The sequence below is a fragment of the Triticum aestivum genome, chromosome 7B (genome assembly GCF_018294505.1).
Source record: "Triticum aestivum cultivar Chinese Spring chromosome 7B, IWGSC CS RefSeq v2.1, whole genome shotgun sequence".
Lineage (NCBI taxonomy): Eukaryota > Viridiplantae > Streptophyta > Magnoliopsida > Poales > Poaceae > Triticum > Triticum aestivum.
The window spans coordinates 504841673-504866169 of record NC_057813.1 but is presented as its reverse complement, the minus strand read 5'-3'; the positions used below and the strand labels follow the sequence as shown (position 1 = coordinate 504866169).

Sequence of the window (24497 nt, the reverse complement as noted above, 5' to 3'; positions counted from 1 at the left end):
TCTAGGTCAGGCTTAAGACCCTACCCTAGGTACATATCCTCGTCACCGCCGTAGAAGGACTCTTGGTCTATCTTAGAATGGCAGCTGACTCTTCAAACTTAGGGTGGCAGATGAGTCCGGTATTTATCTTAGGGAAGGGGGTGCAGGTTCGCAGGAAAAAAATTATTCATCGCCGGGGTTAAAGGGATGGCCGGTGATGCTGCATGACGGTCGGCTGCGGTTGGGGGAGGGCAGGATGGCATGGGAGCGTCGTTGACCGCGGTCGGTTAAGATGTGGTTGTTGGGCGGTTCGAGGTAGAAGGTGAGCAGTAAAGACAGTTCGGATGTTGAAGAATCTGATCTAGCCATCTATCTCGCATCCAACGGGTCGTAATGAATCGACTGGCCCAAATTGCTTTTTCAGTCACCTCACCTGACCTCTAGCCAATCCCTTCCATTTTCTATATAGTACAACTACAACCAAACATGGAAACTGAGGGCTGGGGAATACCAATCTAAATCGGCACTGTCATTACGTGCATCCAAAGGCGGCCTAAGAAGAATCAAATAGATTGTTTTTGTTGACTTGCAATGCACACGAATTTTTGTTGACCGTAGCCTCCCAGCGGAGGCGCCGTCAAAACGGACAGATAAAACCCAATGCATGGATAAAACGTACAGAGAAAACACGAATTTGCAAATTGTGTCATCCCTGGAACAAGGCAGACTGGGAACATGTAGCGGTCAAAATGGCAGACTCACGCAATGCCAATAATTCGGCCATAAACCAAGCAGTTAGCACACGCGGGCGGCGCAATTTCTGTCGGGCGTCACTACTCAGTACCCACTGTCCACTCCAAACGCAAACGTGCAGCCGGCACCACCACCGCCCGACCCGGCGGCCGCCTCCACCGGCACCGGCGCATTGGCGAACGCGTCGTCGGTGTAGAACCCCGCGAAGTCGACGGCGTCCGGCCCAAACGCGGACACGTTGCCGAAGTCGCCGTCAAGCAGCAGCCTCGCCCTTTTCTCGCCGCCCTCCACCGGCTCCTGATCGCCGCCGGCCGCGTTGCCGCTGTTGCCGACCAGGCGCTGCAGCGTGTCGCGGTCGCCGACGATGGTGAGGAGGAACGCGAGCATCTGCTTGGGCTTCCGCTCGGTCTCCTGCACGCGGCGCCACATGGCGGCCACCCTGTCGTCGATGGTGCTCTGCTCCTTCTTCAGCCTCACCACCTCCGTGGCGACCATGGTCATGTCGTCGTCGGTGAGGCCGGCCGCCCCCGCGTCCTTGCGCTTGCCGCCGCCGCCGGGGGCGGGGGTGCCACGGCGGACGATGTTGCGCAGGAGGTGCGTCTGGCCCCGGAGGAAGGAGCCGTGGGCGAACTCCCACCGGTCCGGATCCACCTTGCGGAAGCCCTGAGGTGAAGCGGAAAATAATCTGATCAGGGCAGAATCTAGTGCTTTGTGAAACAAATCTGCGCTTTTCGACTCCAGCCCGCTATACGTGTCACGTTCTTGTACTTCAAATCACGAACACATGGAAATGCTGCTTCGAAGCGGATAAACGTTGTACTACTTCGAACTCCTCCTTCCTTTTCGCCAAAGGCGCAAAATATTCAGAAGCTTGCCAGTAATTGACATCGCGCGCCACGTGGTCTTCTTATGTCCATAAATCGACACCCCAACCAGTTTTTTTCCAAAAGAAATCGACACCCCAACCACACACAGTAAAGACGAACTGCATCCTAAAAAAAAAGACGAACTACATACTCCCAAAAAATGTCACGCATACACAGTTGTACGCACGCGCACACAAGAACTTGTACAGAAATCTCTCTCTCTCTCTCTCTCTCTCTCTCTCTCTCTCTCTGAATCAAGATAAGCAGAGCACGCGCGGCTTAACATGGAGCAGGAATCGACAACAGAACCACAGATCGAGTAGGAATCAAGTGACTGACATAGGTGTTGAGCTGGCGGACGAAGCTGGAGAAGTTGTTGTGCTTGAAGTGCGCGGGGAGCATGGTCTGCGAGAAGACGAAGGGGTCGGCGACGACGAAGCTGTTGTTCCCCTTCCCCCACCCGATGACCCCGTCCGTCCCGGGGTCCTCCACCATCCGGTACGTCTTCCACACGAACGGCGCCGCTCCGCCGCCGACGCTCGCCGCCGCCATCGGTCTCTCTCTAACTAAAGTCCCGCAGGATTTGTCCTGAGATTTCTTGATAAAGTAATGGGAGGAGAGCATAAAGCTCAAAGGTGCTACAGAAAAAGGGAAGGGGGGGGGGGGGGGGGGGGGGGGCGTCGCCAAAGAAGGCAAGATCCGCCGGCCTGTGAACGTGTCGGCCTCCGGTGGCTAGTTTTATAAGCCAGCCGCGCCTGTGGTGGGTGTGGGGAGAAAGAGACGGCGAGGAGGTGGCGACAGGTGCGTGCATCCACGAGCTCGGGAGGTTTCCGCCGGTGGTCACACACGTACCCCCAGCGTGCCACCGCATCATGGGCCCGGCCAGGCCGGGTGGGGAAAAAGCGCTCGCGGCCACGGCGTCGGGCGCGAGAGGACACCTGCTATGCCATGGGGGGAGGGACCGAGGGGGGCCGTGTCCCGTGCTGATTTGGTGCCATATCACCTTCGGCATAGAAAACTCGGAAAGGTGAAAAAATGGGTGATTCGCAGTCAGGTCGACGGAGCATCTTCCCGGATTGTTTTTGCGAGCAAGAGCCGGAAGGCGCGCTAGATTTCTGGTCAGTTTTTCCTTTTCGCGCAACCGAAGAGATTGGTTGAGTTCCCCGCAAAAAGGGAGAAGAGCTGCTTGGTTTGCAGCCATGGGATGGGTTCCCTGTCGTTTTGGCAAGACTACAGTTTCGCCATGGCCAGACTCGTCAAAATTCAGTGTGCTGGATGCTAGTACGCAAACGGAAAATTTGGTATGCTGCCAATAAGAAAGATGGCGATGGACCTCTCCCGGTTAGGCCCACCCGTGCAGGCGTCCATGCCGTTGCACAGTGACGACTGACGAGGGCGACGCTGTCGCGACGGCCACCGAGATCGCCAGCCACGCATTTCGCGCGCGCCCGACCGCTCGACGCGTGGGCTTTAAGACTCGTGCAGCGTCCACGGCGGGGCACGCAGCGCTGCGCACCACACATTTGCTTCTTCTTCCTCCGCCGCGAGCGGTCCCGATCAGGTTAGCAATTGTTGTCGTGCTGGGAGTGGGACTGGGAGTAGATTACGTGATCTTATCCCTGCGGCCATGACCGCGACCCTGCCGATAAAGCGGCAGACAGCCATACTGTATTCCATGCTGCATTCGTATCCCGTAGTCTTGTGCCCACAACGGAGAAACAATTTGTGAGTGATATGTTTTTGTTGCGATTATTTTTCATCTTTACAACAGTGTCATGGCCGAAAATGGCTTTTGGAGCTCGGCCTCCTTGTAGGCCGGTTTTGAAAAATTCAAAATTCAACAAAATTCGTATTTTTTGCATTTCAAAAAATTCTGAAAAAAATACATACATATATGGAGGCACAACACACATGTGTGTAAAATTTCAGAACGAAGTAAGTTGAAATGAGGGCTGCGCAAAAAAGATAAATCTATGGCTTTTTAACACATGATACTATTCATTCCAAAAGTCCATAAGTTTGTTCTTTTTGCACATATCGCACCTTAAGGTATTTCATTCTGAAATTTTACATGCAGACACATCACATCCTGGTGTCTTTTTACAAATATTTTCAGATTTTTTTAAAACCAAAAAAAATATGAATTTCGAATCTTTCAAAAAAAGCGGCCTCCGTGGAGGCCGAGCTCCAAAATGCCGTTCTCTATCATGGCGACCTAAAAAATGAACACACTATTATGGACACTGATGCGGAAGTCAGTCATCGAATCATGTCCCCTAAATGTCCATGTATGCATCCGCAGATCATGGTTGAGAGTGAGGCGATGTCCGGATGTCTGGCATGATTATTGTTGGTTGACTAGAAGGTTGTCCGGACTCCCCCAAAGCCCTCACGTTTGCTTCTAGTTTGCCAGAATTTGGACGTCCAGACGAGTTTGTGGACACCGCAAAGAACATATAGGGACGATTTGAGGGTCCGTGTTGGAGATGATCTAGCGCTATGTTAGGGCATCTTCAATTTTCGTGGTTTGTGAGCCCATGGTGTTGTTGCCGTTCTACAGTCCATAGTCGGTTCTGAAGTAAGAGCCACACTTACATCTTGCCCTTCGTCGTGTTGGGGAATGTTGCATGAGAAACAAAAAATTTCCTATGCTCACCAAGATCAATCTAGGAGATGACCATCTATGAGAGGAGAGATTGCATCTACATACCCTTGTAGATCGTTAAGCGGAAAAGTTAAGAAACACGCTTGATATAGTCGAACGTCTTCGCAATCCAATCATGAACCGTCTCGCGAACTCCCGATGCAAGTGCCGAACGGACGGCACTGATACGTCTCCAACGTATCTATAATTTATGAAGCATTCATGCTATATTATTATCTGTTTTGGATGTTTATGGGCTTTGTTACGCTTTTTTATATTATTTTTTGGACTAACCTATTAACCGGAGGCCCAGCCCATATTGCTGTTTTCTTACTTATTTCAGTGTTTCGAAGAAAAGGAATATCAAAAGGAGTCCAAACGGAATGAAACCTTCGGGAGCGTTATTTTTGGAACGGAAGCAATCCAGGGGACTTGGAGTGCAAGTCAGGGAAGCTTCGAGGAGGCCACGAGGCAGGGGGCGCGCCCACCCCCCTGGGTGCGCCCTCCACCCTCGTGGCTCGCCTGACCGACTTCTTTCGCCTATATATTCCCATATACCCTAAAAACATCGAAGATAACAATAGATCAGGAGTTCCGCCGCCGCAAGCCTCTGTAGCCACCAAAAACCTCTCGGGAGCCCGTTCCGGCACCCTACCGAAGGGGGGATCCCTCACCGGTGGCCATCTTCATCATCAGTTCACCCTCAGGGCTGAGGGTATGTACCAGTAGCTATGTGTTTGATCTCTCTTTCTCTCGTGTTCTCTCTATGGCACGATCTTGATGTATCGAGAGCTTTGCTATTATAGTTGGATCTTATGATGTTTCTCCCCCTCTACTCTCTTGTAATGGATTGAGTTTTCCCTTTGAAGTTATCTTGTCAGATTGGGTCTTTAAGGATTTGAGAACACTTGATGTATGTCTTGCCATGCTTATCTGTGGTGACAATGGGATATTCACGTGATCCACTTGATGTATGTTTTGGTGATCAACTTGCGGGTTCAATGAATCTATGCATAGGGGTTGGCACATGTCTTCGTCTTGACTCTCCGGTAGAAACTTTGGGGCACTCTTTGAAGTACTTTGTGTTGGTTGAATAGATGAATCTGAGATTGTGTGATGCATATCGTATAATCATGCCCACGGATACTTGAGGTGACAATGGAGTATCTAGGTGACATTAGGGTTTTGATTGATTTGTGTCTTAAGGTGTTATTCTAGTATGAACTCTATGATAGATTGAACGGAAAGAATAGCTTCGTCTTATTTTACTACGGACTCTTGATTAGATCGGGCAGAAAGAATAACTTTGAGGTGGTTTCGTACCCTACCATAATATCTTCGTTTGTTCTCTGTTATTAGTGACTTTGGAGTGACTCTTTGTTGCATGTTGAGGGATAGTTATATGATCCAATTATCTTATTATTGTTGAGAGAACTTGCACTAGTCAAAGTACGAACCTTAGGCCTTGTTTCCTACCATTGCAATACCGTTTGTGGTCACTTTTATCATTAGTTACCTTGCTGTTTTTATATTTTTAGATTAAAAAAACCTTTATCTACCATCCATATTGCACTTGTATCACCATCTCTTCGCTGAACTAGTGCACCTGTACAATTTACCATTGTATTGGGTGTGTTGGGGACACAAGAGATCTTTGTTATTTGGTTGCAGGGTTGTTTGAGAGAGACCTTCTTCATCCTACGCCTCCCACGGATTGATTAACCTTAGGTCATCCACTTGAGGGAAATTTGCTACTGTCCTACAAACCTCTTCACTTGGAGGCCCAACAACGTCTACAAAAAGAAGGTTGCGTAGTAGATATCAAGCTCTTTTCTGGCGCCATTGCCGAGGAGGTGAGTGCTTGAAGGTATATCTTTAGATCTTGCAATCGAATCTTTTTGTTTCTTGTTTTATCACTAGTTTAGTTTATAAAAGAAAATTACAAAAAATGGAATTGAGTTTGTCTCATACGCTTCATTTTTTTAATATCTTCCGTAAGTAAGATGAAAAGGAAAATTATGCTCAAGTGCTAGAAGAAGAAGTCTATAAAATGTTTGATACTAAATCTTTGAATGATGAGCATGATTGCAATGTTGTTAGTATAAACACTTTGAATATCCATAGTACTAATGACGATTGCACTAGTTATGATGAAAATGTCTCCTATAAGCATGTCGATTTTTGTGGAGAGCATTGGGTTTGCATGGACACACCAAATAGAGAAGATAGATATTGCAAGAGGCATAAGCATGTAGAAACTAAATTGTTGCAAGAAAGGCTAAGGGTGAGTGCGGAAGAATTATATTTCCTTTGCCGTACTTGTGAACTTTGCAATGAAAGTGGTCATTTACATCTTCGATGCAAATTGTTTCATGATCGAATCGTGTCCAAAAAATGTGATGATTTGATTTCCCTTGCATATTATAATGAACTTAGTTTTCTTATGGGTTATGAAGAAATGAAACGTTTAATTAAGCACCTTCCAAAATTTGCCCGTTATAAACCTCTTGATTTTGATCTAGAGACGATTTATATGTGTTTGTGCAGTGAATTGCATTGAAAATCCTTATATTGCCAATTACATGAAGAAAAGAAAGCAAATATAAGATGAAGAGAATACTAATGAAAGGGAAGAGACTTCCCGATCTCCTCCTATTATTTCTTATGATGAATCAGGTAACGAGGAGGAGCTTTCTATTCAACCAATCTCATTAATAAGGAGCTCAAAGAAGAAGGTTGAACCCACACATAATGTGAAAAAGAAAAAGAAAAGAGGGAGAAACAAAGGTAGAAAGGTATCCCTCCCAAATTATGTTGCTCCTACTACTCATTGTGACGATGATAATTGTTATACTATTGGTGCTATCCATACTATTAATGATGAGAGTGATTATGCTTATGATATGAAAAGGCCCAAGCTTGGGGAAGCTATGTTTGATGAGGATGACATATTTGAGAATATATTTGCTGAAATTAATGTTTGTCCCAAGCTTGGGAATGCTACGTTTAATAAAGATGATAGTTTTAGCCTCCCAAGTTTTGATATGCAAAGTTGTTATGATAGCATGCCTCTTACCTATTATAATTATATTGATGAAAGTGGGTTTGGAAGAGTGTCAACTTTAGGAAGTAGTGATCCCACTATTTTGGAAGATGTTGAATCTTATTTTGATGAATATGAAAGTGGATTTGGAAGAGTGTCAAATTTATTTAGTGATGATTCCACTATCTTGGAAGAGGTTTCAATCGATTATGATGAGAACAAAGTTGCTACTTATGATGATTATTGTGATGAAACTTATGCTATAAAAAGTAATGATGATTATATTTATAAAAATTGTCATGATTATGATTACCCTTTTTCTGAACATTACACTTTTAATGTGGAAACAATCTATAGTATTCAAGTCTCTTATGATACTCCCACCATTCCGAATGAGAAGAACTTTGCTTATGTAGAGAGTAGTAAAATTTCTATGCTTGTAGATCATGAAAAGAATGCTTTAGGTGATGGTTATATTGTTGAATTCATTCATGATGCTACTGAAAATTATTATGAGGGGGGATCATATGCTTGTAGGAATTGCAATAATATCAAGTTTCCTCTCTATGTGCTTAAAATCTTGAAGCTATGCTTGTTTTACCTTCCTATACTTGTTGATTATTGTTCCCATAAGTTGTTTGCTCACAAAACCCTATGCATAGAAAGTGGATTAGACTTAAATGTGCTAGTCATATGCTTCACGATGCTCCCGTTATGTTTCAATTCTTATCTTTTATGTGAGCATCATTGTCATCATCATGCCTAGCTAGAAAGGCATTAAAGAAAAGCGCTTTTTGGGAGACAACCCAATATTTATCCTTACTGTTTTTGTGCATGCACATGATTATTCTACTGTAGTAATCATGTTCTATAGCTTTTGTTTCAAGAAAGTGCCAAGTAAGACCTTGAGGATAGCTTATGGTGATAGTTGTGATGATCCTGCTGAAAGTCAGAAACTTTGGCACCCAGTAAATTCGTTTTGATAATTCACAGAAACGTGATTTTGATCTGATTCTTTTTGCTCTAGATTTGTACACAATTTTCTCAGGTTTTCCTAATTTGGTAGGATTTTGGGAGTTCCATAAGTATACGTTTGGTACAGATTACTACATATTGTTCTGTTTTTAACAGATTCTATTTTCTGTGTGTTGTTTGCTTATTTTGATCAATCTATGAGTAGTATCGGAGGGTATGAACCATAGATAAGTTGGAATATAGTAGATATTACACCAATATGAATTTAGAATGAGTTCACAACAGTACCTAAGTGGTGATTTATTTTCTTATACTAACGGAGCTTACGAGTTTTCTGTCGAGTTTTCTGTTGTGAAGTTTTCAAGTTTTGGGTAAAGATTCGATGGACTATGGAATAAGGAGTGGCAAGAGCCTAAGCTTGGGGATGCCCAAGGAATCCCAAGGTAATATTCAAGGATAACCAAAAGCCTAAGCTTGGGGATGCCCCGGAAGGCATCCCCTCTTTCGTCTTCGTCCATCGATAACTTTACTTGGAGCTATATTTTTATTCACCACATGATATGTGTTTTGCTTGGAGCATCATTTTCTCTTGTTAGTATTTGCTTTCTGTTATTTAGAATAATGTTTTGCATCTATATTTTCAATAAAAATGTCAAGGATAGCCTTTACCATGCTTATTTTGCTAGTATACATGTTGCTGTTTGAAAACAGAAAGTTTACCGTTGTTGCAAAAACTCCCTAGAAAAGTCAGAGAATGGTATAATATTGAAACTTTTTGCATATTGAGATCTGATAAATCTTCTACAGTGTGGTATTTTTCTCATAATTGTTGGAGTTAGGGAAGTACTGATACTCTTGCATTCTTTATAGACTATACTGTTTTGGCAGATTGCTGTTATGTTTGCATTGTTTGCATATGTTTGCTTGTTTAATGATTCTATTTGAGGATATGAGTATTAAATAGGAAGAGGCATTTAGTATGCAATGTTGAATAATAATTTTAGTGATTTGTTACAGTAGGAAATGATAAGGTTTTTGCATTGGTTTATACTAACTTATCTCACGTGTTCTTGTTGAGTTTGGTGTGGATGAAGCTTTCGAGATTTAGGAAACCGATGTACAAAAGGAATTAAGGAGACACAAAAGCTCAAGCTTGGGGATGCCCAAGGCACCCCAAGATAATATTTCAAGAAGTCTCAAGCATCCAAGCTTGGGGAAGCCCCGGTAGGCATCCCACCTTTCTTCTTCAACAACTATCGGTTAGTATCGGTTGAACCTAAGTTTTTGCTTCTTCACATGAGTTGTGCTATCCTTGCAATGTCATTTTATTTTGATTTGCTTGCTGTTTGAATAAGATATCAAGATCTAAAATTCTTAAATGAGAGAGAGTCTTCACATAATTACATAATTATTTAACTACTCATTGATCTTCACTTATATATCTTTTTGGTGTAGTTTTTCATTTACTCGTGTGCTTCACTTGTATCCTATGAGTAAATGGTTGAATGAGTTGAATGTCATAAATCTGAAATTATATATGTTTCATATGCTTACCCCGTTGGGAGTAATGACTTCACATCTAAGAAGTAGAGGTAGTAATTTTTTTTGAAGGTTAGCAAGCATTGTATTGGTCATTTGAACAATTCATGAAAGAACATTGAAGGAAGAGAGATTTCACATATAAATATACTATCTTAGACATCTTCTATGATTGTGAGCCCCATTAATTATTTTCAAACCTAAGCAAATTAGTTGAAGTTGGACAAGGAACACAACGTAATGAGTTATGCTTGGGTATATTTGTATAGAAGTTATATTGTTATAGATCCTCCAACATGTGGTGCTTACTTTTTAGAATCCTTTGCTAGCCAAAATATCTGTACTAAGCGGAAATACTGCTTGTGCATCAAAATTCCTTGAACCAAGTTTCTTCCATGAGTGTCCACCATACCTACCTATATGCGGTATTTACCTGCCGTTCCAAGTAAATTTGCAGGTGCCAAACTCTAAACCTTCAAATAATAATCTGTTTTGTATGCCCGAATCGCTCATGTAGCGACTAGGGTCTGTCAGTATCTTCCATGCTCGGTGGGTTATTCTCAAGATGAGTGGACTCCGCTCATCATGCACGAGAAAAATTGCTGGTAATCGGGATGCCCAGTCCCATGATCAAAAGATCAAAATCAAATAAAAAATAATTAAAACAAAACTCCCCCAGGACTGCTGTTGGTATGGACGGTACCCCGTTGTTTCAGATGGCTGTGGAGTGTGATTGTTGGTGGAGGGGGAGTAAAAACTTTACTATTCTGTTCGGGAACCGCCTATAATGTATGTAGTATGGAAGATATTGGGAACTCTTGGTTGTTATGTTGACAATGAAATCATACCTCTCAAAATTATTTATCTCTATTTCAAAATCGAGCTCTGGCACCTCTACAAATCCCTGCTTCCCTATGCAAAGGGCCTATCTTTTACTTTTATGCAAGAGTCAGTAGTATTCTTTCTCATTCCTACCTACTCTTTAGTTGGCAAGCATCGTGTGTTGGGGAAAGATCTTAGCATATATGGCCATGCAAATATATTTGATCATGAATTATTATTGTTGACAATTATCTATATGATAAGTGAGTTGGGAGGTGAAACACTAAGCCCCTATCTTTCTCTGTGTTCTATGGATGCTATTTGTTCTAAGAATATGCTTTGAGTGGTAGCAATCATGGAAGACTATATGATAGTTGAGTATGTGGAGTTTGCTAAATCAAAGCCCTTCCTGAAAATAAGATGAATTGTAATTGTTTGATGACTGAGAATGAAGTTTGCTAGTTTTCAAGAAAGTTTATGGTCTATGATTTAACATGTGAATAGCTTGTTACTTGATCTTGAGAAGTTTTATGAGATGAACTACTGTTATGACATACAATCATGCTAGGAAAGGTGATTGAAATTATCATTGATCAAACTTGTGCACCTGCTAGCATTCACACTTCATAAATTCTTTATTTTATCATTTACCTACTCGAGGACGAGCAGGAATTAAGCTTGGGGATGCTGATACGTCTCTAATGTATCTATAATTTATGAAGCATTCATGCTATATTATTACCTGTTTTGGATGTTTATGGGCTTTATACACTTTAATATTATTTTTGGGACTAACCTATTAACCGGAGGCCCAGCCCATATTGTTGTTTTCTTGCCTATTTCAGTGTTTCGAAGAAAAGGAATATCAAACGGAATCCAAAGGGAATGAAACCTTTGGGAGCGTTATTTTTGGAACGGAAGCAATCCAGGGGACTTGGAGTGCAAGTCAGGGAAGCTTTGAGGAGGCCACGAGGTAGGGGCCGCGCCCACCCCCTGGCCGCGCCCTCCACCCTCGTGGGCCCCTCGTGGCTGTTGGGGAACGTAGCAGAAATTCAAAATTTTCTACGCATCACCAAGATCAATCTATGGAGATACTAGCAACGAGAGAGAGGGGAGTGCATCTTCATACCCTTGAAGATCGTGATGTGGAAGCGTTACAAGAACGTGGTCGGTGGAGTCGTTCACGAAGCGATTCAGATCGCGGCCGAATCCGATCTAAGCACCGAACAGCGGTGCCTCCGCGTTCAATACACGTGCAGCCCGGTGACGTCTCCCATGCCTTGATCCAGCAAGGAGAGAGGAAGAGGTTGGGGAAGACTCCGTCCAGCAGCAGCACAACGACGTGGTGGTGATGGAGGAGTGTGGCACTCCAGCAGGGCTTCACCAAGCACTGCGAGAGATGAGGAGGGAGAGGGGTAGAGCTGCGCCAGGAGAGAGGAAAACTCATGTTCTTGGCAGCCCCCAAACCCCCACTATATATAGTGGAAGGGGAGAGGGGGCCGGCCCCCTCCAGATCCCATCTAGAGGGGAGGGGCGGTGTTGGAAATATGCCCTAGAGGCAATAATAAAAGGATTATTATTATATTTCCTTGTTCATGATAATTGTCTTTTATTCATACTATAATTGTATTATCCGGAAATTGTAATACACGTGTGAATACATAGACCACAATACGTCCCTAGTAAGCCTCTAGTTGACTAGCTCGTTGGTCAATAGATAGTCATGCTTTCCTGACTATGGACATTAGATGTCATTGACAAGGGGATCACGTCATTAGGAGAATGACGTGATGGACAAGACCCAATCCTAAGCATAGCACAAAGATCGTGTAGTTTGTTTGCTAGAGCTTTTCCAATGTCAAGTATCTTTTCCTTAGACCATGAGATCGTGTAACTCCCGGATACCGTAGGAGTGCTTTGGATCTACCAAACGTCACAACGTAACTGGGTGACTATAAAGGTGCACTACAGGTATCTCCGAAAGTGTCTGTTGGGTTGACACGGATCGAGACTGGGATTTGTCACTCCGGATAAGGGAGAGGTATCACTCGGCCCACTCGGTAGTGCATCATCATAATGAGCTCATAGTGACCAAGTGTCTGGTCACGGGATCATGCATTACGGTACGAGTAAAGTGACTTGGCGGTAATGAGACTGAACGAGGTATTGGGATACCGATGATCGAGTCTCGGGCAAGTAACATACTGTCTGACAAAGGGAATAGTATACGGGGTTGATTGAATCCTCGACATCGTGGTTCATCCGATGAGATCATCGAGGGGTATGTGGGAGCCAACATGGGTATCCAGATCCCGCTGTTGGTTATTGACCGGAGAGCCGTCTCGGTCATGTCTGCATGTCTCCCGAACCCGTAGGGTCTACACACTTAAGGTTCGGTGACGCTAGGGTTGTATGAATATGAGTATGCAGCAAACCAAATGTTGTTCGGAGTCCCGGATGAGATCCCGGACGTCACGAGGAGTTCCGGAATGGTCCGGAGGTAAAGAATTATATATAGGAAGTGCTGTTTCGGCCATCGGGAAAGTTTCGGGGTCACCCGGTATTGTACCGGGACCACCGGAAGGGTCCCGGGGGTCCACCGGGTGGGGCCACCTATCCCGGAGGGCCCCGTGGGCTGAAGTGGGAGGGGAACCAGCCCCTAGTGGGCCGGTGCACCCCCTTGGGCCCCTCCTGCGCCTAGGGTTGGAAACCCTAGGTGGGGGGGCACCACTTGCCTTGGGGGGCACTCCACCCCCCTTGGCCGCCGCCCCCCTTGGGAGATTGCATCTCCCAGGGCCGGCACCCCCCTGGGGGGCTATATAAAGGAGGGCAGGGGGGAGGGCAGCCGCACCCTGTGCATTGGCGCCTCCCTCCCCCTGCTACACCTTGTCCTCCCCCCGCAGCAGCTTGGCGAAGCCGTGCCGGAGTTCTGCTGCATCCACCACCACGCCGTTGTGCTGCTGGATCATCATCAACCTCTCCTTCCCCCTTGCTGGATCAAGAAGGAGGAGACGTCATTCGCTCCGTACGTGTGTTGAACGCGGAGGTGCTGTCCGTTCGGCACTTGGTTATCGGTGATTTGAATCACGGCGAGTACGACTCCATCATCACCGTTCTCTTGAACGCTTCCGCACGCGATCTACATAGTGGTATGTAGATGCAATCTCTCTCCCATGACTCGTTGCTTAGATGAACTCATAGATGGATCTTGGTGAAACCGTAGGAATTTTTTTTAATTTTCTGCAATGTTCCCCAACAGCGGCATCATGAGCTAGGTCTATGCGTAGTTCTCTATTGCACGAGTAGAACACAATTTTGTTGTGGGCGTAGATCTTGTCAACTTGCTTGCCGCTACTAGTCTTTTCTTGCTTCAGCGGTATTGTGGGATGAAGCGGCCCGGACCGACCTTACACGTATGCTTACGTGAGACAGGTTCCACCGACTGACATGCACTAGTTGCATAAGGTGGCTAGCGGGTGTCTGTCTCTCCTACTTTAGTTGGAGCGGATTAGATGAAAAGGGTCCTTATGAAGGGTAAATGGAAGTTGACAAAATCACGTTGTGGTTATCCGTAGGTAAGAAAACGTTCTTTGCTAGAACCCAATTGCAGCCACGTAAAAGATGCAACAACAATTAGAGGACGTCTAACTTGTTTTTGCAGCAATTGTCATGTGATGTGATATGGCCAGAAGTTGTGATGAATGATGAATGATATATTGTGATGTATGAGATCATGTTCATGTAATAGGAATCACGACTTGCATGTCGATGAGTATGACAACCGGCAGGAGCCACAGGAGTTGTCTTTATTTTTGTATGACCTGCGTGTCATTGAAGAACGCCATGTAAATTACTTTACTTTATTGCTAAACGCGTTAGCCATAGAAGTAGAAGTAGTCGTTGGCGTGACAACTTCATGAAGACACGATGATGGAGATCATGATGATGGAGATCATGGTGTCATGCCGGTGACGAAGATGATCATGGAGCCCCGAAGATGGAGATCAAAGGAGCTATATGATATTGGCCATATCATGTCACTATTATATAATTGCATGTGATGTTTATTATCTTTTATGCATCTTTTTACTTAGAACGACGGTAGTAAATAAGATGATCCCTTATAACAATTTCAAGAAAGTGTTCCCCCTAACTGTGCGCCGTTGCTAAAGTTCGTCGTTTCGAAGCACCACGTGATGATCGGGTGTGATAGATGCTTACGTTCACATACAACGGGTGTAAGACAGTTTTACACATGCAGAAACACTTAGGATTAACTTGACGAGCCTAGCATGTACAGACATGGCCTCGGAACACAAGAGACCGAAAGGTCGAACATGAGTCGTATGGAAGATACGATCAACATGGAGATGTTCACCGATGATGACTAGTCCGTCTCACGTGATGATCGGACACGGCCTAGTCGACTCGGATCATGTAACACTTAGATGACTAGAGGGATGTCAAATCTGAGTGGGAGTTCATTAAATAGTTTGATTAGATGAACTTAATTATCATGAACTTAGTCTAAAACCTTTGCAAAATATGTCTTGTAGATCAAATGGCCAACGCTCATGTCAACATGAACTTCAACGCGTTCCTAGAGAAAACCAAGCTGAAAGATGATGGCAGCAACTATTCGGACTGGGTCCGGAACCTGAGGATCATCCTCATAGCAGCCAAGAAAGATTATGTCCTAGAAGCACCGCTAGGTGAAGCACCCATCCCAGAGAACCAAGACGTTATGAACGCTTGGCAGTCACGTGCTGATGATTACTCCCTCGTTTAGTGTGGCATGCTTTACAACTTAGAACCGGGGCTCCAAAAGCGTTTTGAGCGACACGGAGCATATGAGATGTTCGAGGAGCTGAAAATGGTTTTTCAAGCTCATGCCCGGGTCGAGAGATATGAAGTCTCTGACAAGTTCTATAGTTGTAAGATGGAGGAAAACAGTTCTGTCAGTGAGCACATACTCAAAATGTCTGGGTTGCACATCCGCCTGTCCCAGCTGGAGATCAACCTCCCGGACGAGGCGGTCATTGACAGAATCCTTCAGTCGCTCCCACCAAGCTACAAGAGCTTTGTGCTGAACTACAATATGCAGGGGATGGTGAAGACCATTCCTGAAGTATTTTCAATGCTGAAGTCAGCAGAGGTTGAAATCAAGAAAAACATCAAGTGTTGATGGTCAATAAGACCACTAAGTTCAAGAAGGGCAAGGGTAAGAAGAACTTCAAGAAGGACGACAAAGATGTTGCCGCGCCCGGTAAACCAGTTGCCGGGAAGAAGTCAAAGAATGGGCCCAAGCCTGAGACTAAGTGCTTTTATTGCAAAGGGAAGGGTCACTGGAAGCGGAACTGCCCCAAATACTTAGCGGACAAGAAGGCCGGCAACACTAAAGGTATATTTTATATGCATGTAATTGATGTGTACCTTACCAGTACTCGTAGTAACTACTGGGTATTTGATACCGGTGCCGTTGCTCATATTTGCAACTCACAGCAGGAGCTGCGGAATAAGCGGAGACTGGCGAAGGACGAGGTGACGATGCGCGTCGGGAATGGTTCCAAGGTCGATGTGATCGCCGTCGGCACGCTACCTCTACACGGGATTAGTTTTAAACCTCAATAATTGTTATTTAGTGCCAAGTCTGAGCATGAACATTGTATCTGGATCTCGTTTGATGCGAGATGGCTACTCATTTAAATCCGAGAATAATGGTTGTTCTATTTATATGAGAGATATGTTTTATGGTCATGCCCTGATTGTCAATGGTTTATTCTTAATGAATCTCGAGCGTAATGTTACACATATTCATAGTGTGAATACCAAAAGATGTAAAGTTGATAACAATAGTCCCACATACTTGTGGCACTGCCGCCTTGGTCACATTGGTGTCAAGCGCATGAAGAAGCTCCATGCTGATGGACTTTTAGAGCCTCTGGATTATGAATCGTTTGACACATGCGAACCATGCCTCATGGGCAAAATGACCAAGACCCCGTTCTCCGGAACAATGGAGCGAGCAACCAACTTATTGGAAATCATACATACTGATGTGTGTGGTCCAATGAGCGTTGAGTCTCGCGGAGGATATCGTTATGTTCTCACTCTCATTGATGACTTAAGTAGATATGGGTATGTCTACTTGATGAAACACAAGTCTGAGACCTTTGAAAAGTTCAAGGAATTTCAGAATGAAGTAGAGAATCAACGTGACCGAAAGATAAAATTCTTACGATCGGATCGTGGAGGAGAATATTTAAGTCATGAATTTGGTACACACTTAAGGAAATGTGGAATCGTTTCACAACTCACGCCGCCTGGAACACCTCAGCGTAACGGTGTGTCCGAATGTCGTAATCGCACTCTATTGGATATGGTGCGATCTATGATTTCTCTTACCGATTTACCACTATCATTTTGGGGATACGCACTAGAGACAGCTACATTCACTTTAAATAGGGCACCGTCTAAATCCGTTGAGACGACACCGTATGAATTATGGTTTGGGAAGAAACCTAAGCTGTCGTTTCTAAAAGTTTGGGGATGCGATGCTTATGTCAAGAAACTTCAACCTGAAAAGCTCGAACCCAAGTCAGAAAAATGCGTCTTCACAGGATACCCCAAGGAAACCATTGGGTATACCTTCTACTTAAGATCCGAGGGCAAGATCTTTGTTGCCAAGAACGGATCCTTTCTGGAAAAGGAGTTTCTCTCGAAAGGAGTAAGTGGGAGGAAAGTAGAACTCGATGAAGTACTACCTCTTGAACCGGAAAGTAGTGCAGCTCAGGAAAATGTTCCTGTGGTGCCTACACCAACTGGAGAGGAAATTAATGATGATGATCAAGGTACTTCAGATCAAGTTGCTACTGAACTTCTTAGGTCCACAAGGACACGTTCCACACCAGAGTGGTATGGCAACCCTGTCCTGGAAATCATGTTGTTAGACAACGGTGAACCTTCGAACTATGAACAAGCGATGGCGGGCCCAGATTCCAACAAATGGCTAGAAGCCATGCAATCCGAGATAGAATCCATGTATGAAAACAAAGTATGGACTTTGACTGACTTGCTCGATGATCGGCGAGCGATAGAAAACAAATGGATCTTTAAGAAGAAGACGGACGCGGATGGTAATGTCACCATCTATAAAGCTCGACTTGTCGCTAAGGGTTATCGGCAAGTTCAAGGGATTGACTACGATGAGACTTTCTCTCCCGTAGCGAAGCTTAAGTCCGTCCGAATCATGTTAGCAATTGCCGCATACTATGATTATGAGATATGGCAGATGGACGTCAAAACGGCATTCCTTAACGGTTATCTTAAGGAAGAGCTGTATATGATGCAGCCGGAAGGTTTTGTCGATCCTAAGAATGCTAACAAAGTATGCAAGCTCCAGCGATCCATTTATGGGCTGGTGCAAGCATCTCGGAGTTGGAACATTCGCTTTGATGAGATGATCAAAGCGTTTGGGTTTATGCAGACTTATGGAGAAGCCTGCGTTTACAAGAAAGTGAGTGGGAGCTCTGTAGCATTTCTCATATTATATGTAGATGACATACTTTTGATGGGAAATGATATAGAATTCTTGGACAACATTAAGGCCTACTTGAATAAGTGTTTTTCAATGAAGAACCTTGGAGAAGCTGCTTACATATTAGGCATCAAGATCTATAGGGATAGATCGAGACGCCTCATAGGTCTTTCACAAAGCACATACCTTGATAAGATTTTGAAGAAGTTCAAAATGGATCAGTCCAAGAAAGGGTTCTTGCCTGTACTGCAAGGTGTGAGATTGAGCTCAGCTCAATGCCCGACCACGGCAAAAGATAAAGAAGAGATGAGTGTCATCCCCTATGCCTCAGCCATAGGATCTATTATGTATGCCATGCTGTGTACCAGACCTGATGTAAACCTTGCCGTAAGTTTGGTAGGAAGGTACCAAAGTAATCCTGGCAAGGAACACTAGACAGCGGTCAAGAATATCCTGAAGTACCTGAAAAGGACAAAGGACATGTTTCTTGTTTATGGAGGTGACGAAGAGCTTGTCGTAAAGGGTTACGTCAACGCTAGCTTCGACACAGATCTGGATGACTCTAAGTCACAAACCGGATACGTGTATATGTTGAATGGTGGAGCAGTAAGCTGGTGCAGCTGCAAGCAGAGCGTCGTGGCGGGATCTACATGTGAAGCGGAGTACATGGCAGCCTCGGAGGCAGCGCATGAAGCAATTTGGGTGAAGGAGTTCATCACCGACCTAGGAGTCATACCCAATGCGTCGGGGCCGATCAAACTCTTCTGTGACAACACTGGAGCTATTGCCCTTGCCAAGGAGCCCAGGTTTCACAAGAAGACCAGGCACATCAAGCGTCGTTTCAACTCCATCCATGAAAATGTTCAAGATGGAGACATAGATATTTGCAAAGTACATACGGATCTGAATGTCGCAGATCCGTTAACTAAACCTCTTTCGCTAGCAAAACATGATCAACACCAGAACTCTATGGGTGTTCGATTCATCACAATGTAACTAGATTATTGACTCTAGTGCAAGTGGGAGACTGTTGGAAATATGCCCTAGAGACAATAATAAAAGGATTATTATTATATTTCCTTGTTCATGATAATTGTCTTTTATTCTTGCTATAATTGTATTATCCGGAAATCGTAATACACGTGTGAATACATAGACCACAATATGTCCCTAGTAAGCCTCTAGTTGACTAGCTCGTTGGTCAACAGATAGTCATGGTTTCCTAACTATGGACATTAGATGTCATTGACAACGGGATTACGTCATTAGGAGAATGACGTGATGGACAAGACCCAATCCTAAGCATAGCACAAAGATCGTGTAGTTCGTTTGCTAGAGCTTTTCCAATGTCAAGTATCTTTTCCTTAGACCATGCGATCATGTAACTCCCGGATACCGTAGGAGTGCTTTGGGTCTACCAAACGTCACAACGTAACTGGGTGACTATAAAGGTGCACTACAGGTATCTCCGAAAGTGTCTGTTGGGTTGACACGGATCGAGACTGGGATTTGTCACTCCGGATAACGGAGAGGTACACTCGGCCCACTCGGTAGTGCATCATCATAATGAGCTCATAGTGACCAAGTGTCTGGTCACGGGATCATGCATTACGGTACGAGTAAAGTGACTTGCCGGTAATGAGACTGAACGAGGTATTGGGATACCGAGATCGAGTCTCGGGCAAGTAACATACCGTCTGACAAAGGGAATAGTATACGGGGTTGATTGAATCCTCGACATCGTGGTTCATCCGATGAGATCATCGAGGGGTATGTGGGAGCCAACATGGGTATCCAGATCCCGCTGTTGGTTATTGACCGGAGAGCCGTCTCGGTCATGTCTGTATGTCTCCCGAACCCGTAGGGTCTACACACTTAAGGTTCGGTGACGCTAGGGTTGTATGAATATGAGTATGAAGCAAACTGAATGTTGTTCGGAGTCCCGGATGAGATCCCGGACGTCACGAGGAGTTCCGGAATGGTCCGGAGGTAAAGAATTATATATAGGAAGTGCTATTTCGGCCATTGGGAAAGTTTCGGGGTCACCCGGTATTGTACCGGGACCACCGGAAGGGTCCCGGGGGTCCACCGGGTGGGGCCACCTATCCTGGAGGGTCCCGTGGGCTGAAGTGGGAGGGAAACCAGCCCCTAGTGGGCCGGTGCGCCCCCTTGGGCCCCCCTGCGCCTAGGGTTGGAAACCCTAGGTGGGGGGGCACCACTTGCCTTGGGGGGCACTCCACCCCCCTTGGCCGCCGCCCCCCTTGGGAGATTGCATCTCCCAGGGCCGGCGCCCCCCCTGGGGGGCTATATAAAGGAGGGCAGGGGGGAGGGCAGCCGCACCCTGTGCATTGGCGCCTCCCTCCCCCTGCTACACCTCGTCCTCCTCCCGCAGCAGCTTGGTGAAGCCCTGCCGGAGTTCTGCTGCATCCACCACCACGCCGTTGTGCTGCTGGATCATCATCAACCTCTCCTTCCCCCTTGCTGGATCAAGAAGGAGGAGACGTCATTCGCTCCGTACGCGTGTTGAACGCGGCGGTGCTGTCCGTTCGGCACTTGGTCATCGGTGATTTGAATCACGGCGAGTACGACTCCATCATCACCGTTCTCTTGAACGCTTCTGCACGCGATCTACATAGTGGTATGTAGATGCAATCTCTCTCCCATGACTCGTTGGTTAGATGAACTCATAGATGGATCTTGGTGAAACCGTAGGAAAAATTTTAATTTTTTGCAACGTTCCCCAACAGGCGGCGGCTAGGAGGGGGAAACTTGCCCCCCAAGCAAGGTAGAGGCGCCCCTCCCCTAGGGTTTCCAACCCTAGGCGCCTTGGGCCCTTGGGGAGGAGCGCACCAGCCCACTAGGGGCTGGTTCTCCCCCCTTATTCAGCCCATCAAGCTTCCCGGGGCAGGTGGCCCCACCCGGTGGACCTCCGGACACCTTTGGGCGGTCCCGGTACAATACCGATAACCCCCGAAACTATTCCGGCGACTGAAACTGGACTTCCCATATATAAATCTTTACCTCCGGACCATTCCGGAACTCCTCGTGATGTCCGGGATCTCATCTGGGACTCCAAACAACATTCGGTAACCACATACAAACTTCCTTTATAACCCTAGCGTCATCGAACCTTAAGTGTGTAGACCCTACGGGTTCGGGAATTGTCAGGACCCCGACTCAATGCCACATCGATCTAGCATGTAACACCTCATATCACTTTGCGGCCTCACGCACGGTATTCCCACAGGTGTCGTCTTACCTTTGCCCGGGACCGTTTGCGTCTTTTGGCACACGTATATGATAGTGTCGCTAGCATCCATATGATAAGGAGTCCGGGCTGACATGGCTAGTCGTAAACCCAAAGTGGCCCAAACTTACAGGGACAGGCATCCATGACCCAACATCGAACGTGTCGGTCATCAGCGAGTGAATCCAGGCTGTAGCACTGGGCTAGCAGGACTCCGGTGAACCGGGCTGTAGCGGGCTAACAGGACTCCGGTATTCATCGCGTGACATTTCCCCGAAGGGACAGACACAGGAACGAAGAAGGACACATGCCGGCCAGCCTAAGTGTCCCGGAGCAGTAGCAAGCTACCATGGCTCGGTGGAAACACTAGGAGACATTTCCCGGTAAGAGAGGCTACCAAGGATAAACAACTAGGTTGTCAGATCCCACACATACCAAGCATTTCAATAACATACACACAATATGCTCGATATGTGCAAATACAACATGGCATCACAACATGACTCTACAACTCAAGTATTTTAATCCATAGGCTCCGAGGAGCGAGATATTGCAAACATGGGTCTCATGACCCAACACTCAGAGCATACAAGTCAAAGCACAAGCGGAAGCTATCAAGTCTGGGTACAGACATCTATAAATGAAAAAGGCTGAGAAGCCTGACTATCTACCAAATCCTGCCGAGGCACAAGATCGTAGCTGAGGTATCAAGCTAAACGTCGAAGTCCAAGCGGAACTACTAGTGAGACTGAAGTCTCTCTGCAAAACATAAAATAGGCAAACGTGAGTACAAATGTACCCAGCAAGACTTACATCAGAACTAACTACATATGCATCATTTTCAACAAAGGGATGGTGGGGTTTAACTGCAGCAAGCCAGCTTTGACTCGGTGGCTATCCTAAACTACGACTGCAAGCGACTCTTTTGAGGTGGCGCACACGAGTCCACATATTCACCATATCAATACACCACTATGGATCCGCTCCCGTCTCCCTACGAGAACGCCATCCATAGCACTCACGCTTATCTTGCGTATTTTAGAGTATCCACTTTCACTTGTCTATGAACTGATATAAGCAACCCAGAAGTCCTTTTCCGCGGACACGGCTATTCGAATAGATGATGTTAACCCTGCAGGGGTGTACTTCTTCATACATGTTTCCACCACTTAGCGTCTGCACACGACATGTGCTCGGCAGACTTCAAGCGAAAGCCGACGTGGGTGTAGACCACGACCTACCTAAACACTCAAGTCTCTAGTCCAGGTTTATCGCCTATTCGGGTTCCATCCATGAGGAGATCCGGCCGGAGTTTCGCTCACAGCCCCAAACGATGTGAACAGGGTTCCGTGACACCAAACGGGTGCCCGGTATACCCGGCCACGTGCCTACCGCATCACAGCCCACCCCTACGGTCAGCGCTGTCCACGGCCTCCAGCATACTACAAACACCAGAAACTACTTGCAACTCCTGGACAGAGGACAAGGGTGAATAAGAAGTCGAGCGGGGTCATATTTCAGGGCCCAATGTATGGTAGTAGCTGAATCATGGATCACAAACACAGAACTCAGTTCCTGAGGATGGCTGCAATGAGACAACCCACCATGTACTCCTACATGGCCTCTCACCGCTACCTTTACCAAATCGTGTTCACACACTTAGCTCACACACAGTAGGACATGTTCACACACCTCTAATTCATCCCCGATGAATCAGACCTGACTCAACTCTAAGCAGTAGCAGGTATGACAAACAAACATGAATGAGTAGGCACAACAGGGCTCAAACAACTCCTACTCATGCTAGTGGGTTTCATCTATTTACTGTGGCAATGACAGGTCATGCAGAGGATAAAGGGGTTCAACTACCGCAGCATGTAACAGTTGAATCGGTGTTGTCCTAATGCAGTAAAAGAGAGCAGGAGCGAGAGAGTGGGATTGTATCGGAATGAACAAGGGGGTTTTGCTTGCCTGGCACTTCTGAAGATAACATTGAGTCTTCATCAGTGTCAACGATCACGTCATCGGTATCATGTCTATCGAGTGGGGACAAATACCGGCAACACAGAAGGGAACACAATCAATGCAATGCACAATATGATGCATGATCATGACATGGCAAAATGAATGTGTTTTGAGCTAATGCAACTAGCAACAGATTAAATGAAGTTGGTTTGAATACAAGATTCAAATTTAAACTCCATATGTGATTATTCAAATGCCATTTATTTGATTTATGCTAAACAGTAGTGATAAGTTGTTCTAACATGCATGAAAATGGTACAGATGGATTCCTTGAATTTTTCTGATAATTTTTCATATATAATTTATTTAATTTGGAGTTACGGTTGAATTTCTATGAATTTTAGAAGTTTTAGGCATTTTCTGGAATTTCCTGAATTAAATTAAATCCAGAAAGCATTACTGCGTCAGCATGACGTTGGCATGACGTCAGCAAGTCAACAGGGGCCGGCTCGGGTCAAACCTGACGTGTGGGGTCCACACGTCAGTGACACAGGGGCTAATCCCGCGTTGACCCGGGCTTTGACCCACTACGGGGCCCACTGTCAGTGGCTGTGGGGGGGGGGTGTTTAGGCGTCATTAGTGTTAATTAGGCGTGCCACGTCGGCAGTCGCCGGAGTTCGGCCGGCGGCGACCAAAACTGCGGCGGGAGCTCGCCGGAGTGGCGCTGCGAGGGGTTTTGGGCCAAGCCAAGGGCACCAGAGGGTAGCCCGTGCCCGTGCGCATCTAGGGGGGCCAACGGGAGGTGCGGGGGTGGCCGGGGTTCGCCGGAATGGAGCCCGAGGCGGCGGCCGGAGCTCGGGTTGGTGCGGGGTTAGCACTGCGGCTTGCAAACAAGCTAGCTGCCACACTAGCGTTGCTCCACGGGTCGTTGCGAGTGCAACGGACGCACGCGCGGGGCCATTTGGTCACCGGGGCTTCGCCGGCGACGAGTCCGTGCGGCGGAGCGTCTCGGCTCCGGTAGAGGGGGCGGCTAGAGCTCGAAATCGGGCTTGGGGTTAGGGGGAAACGAAGCAGGGACTCACGGGGATCGTGCAGGGAGGGTCAGCGAGCTCGGGGAAGCGACGATG

General features: G+C 46.1%; 1 protein-coding gene across 1 annotated transcript; it reads right to left on the bottom strand.

Moving 5' to 3' along the window:
* Window positions 1-535: 535 nt before the first annotated feature.
* Window positions 536-2265, bottom strand: LOC123160579 (heat stress transcription factor C-2b). Its single transcript, XM_044578383.1, has 2 exons — window positions 1938-2265; window positions 536-1395 (listed from the first exon to the last, which is right to left on the bottom strand). Exons 1-2 carry the CDS (start codon window positions 2220-2222, stop codon window positions 817-819), a joined length of 864 nt encoding a protein of 287 aa, XP_044434318.1. The 5' UTR covers window positions 2223-2265; the 3' UTR covers window positions 536-816.
* Between the last annotated feature and the right edge of the window lie 22232 nt (window positions 2266-24497).

Excerpts from the sequence above, each read along its gene's own strand:
- LOC123160579 (XM_044578383.1), bottom strand. The coding sequence starts at position 2,222 with ATGCTCTCCTCCCATTACTTTATCAAGAAATCTCAGGACAAATCCTGC. Across the intron at positions 1,396-1,937 it reads TCCGCCAGCTCAACACCTAT|GGCTTCCGCAAGGTGGATCC; the intron begins GTCAGTCACTTG and ends GCTTCACCTCAG.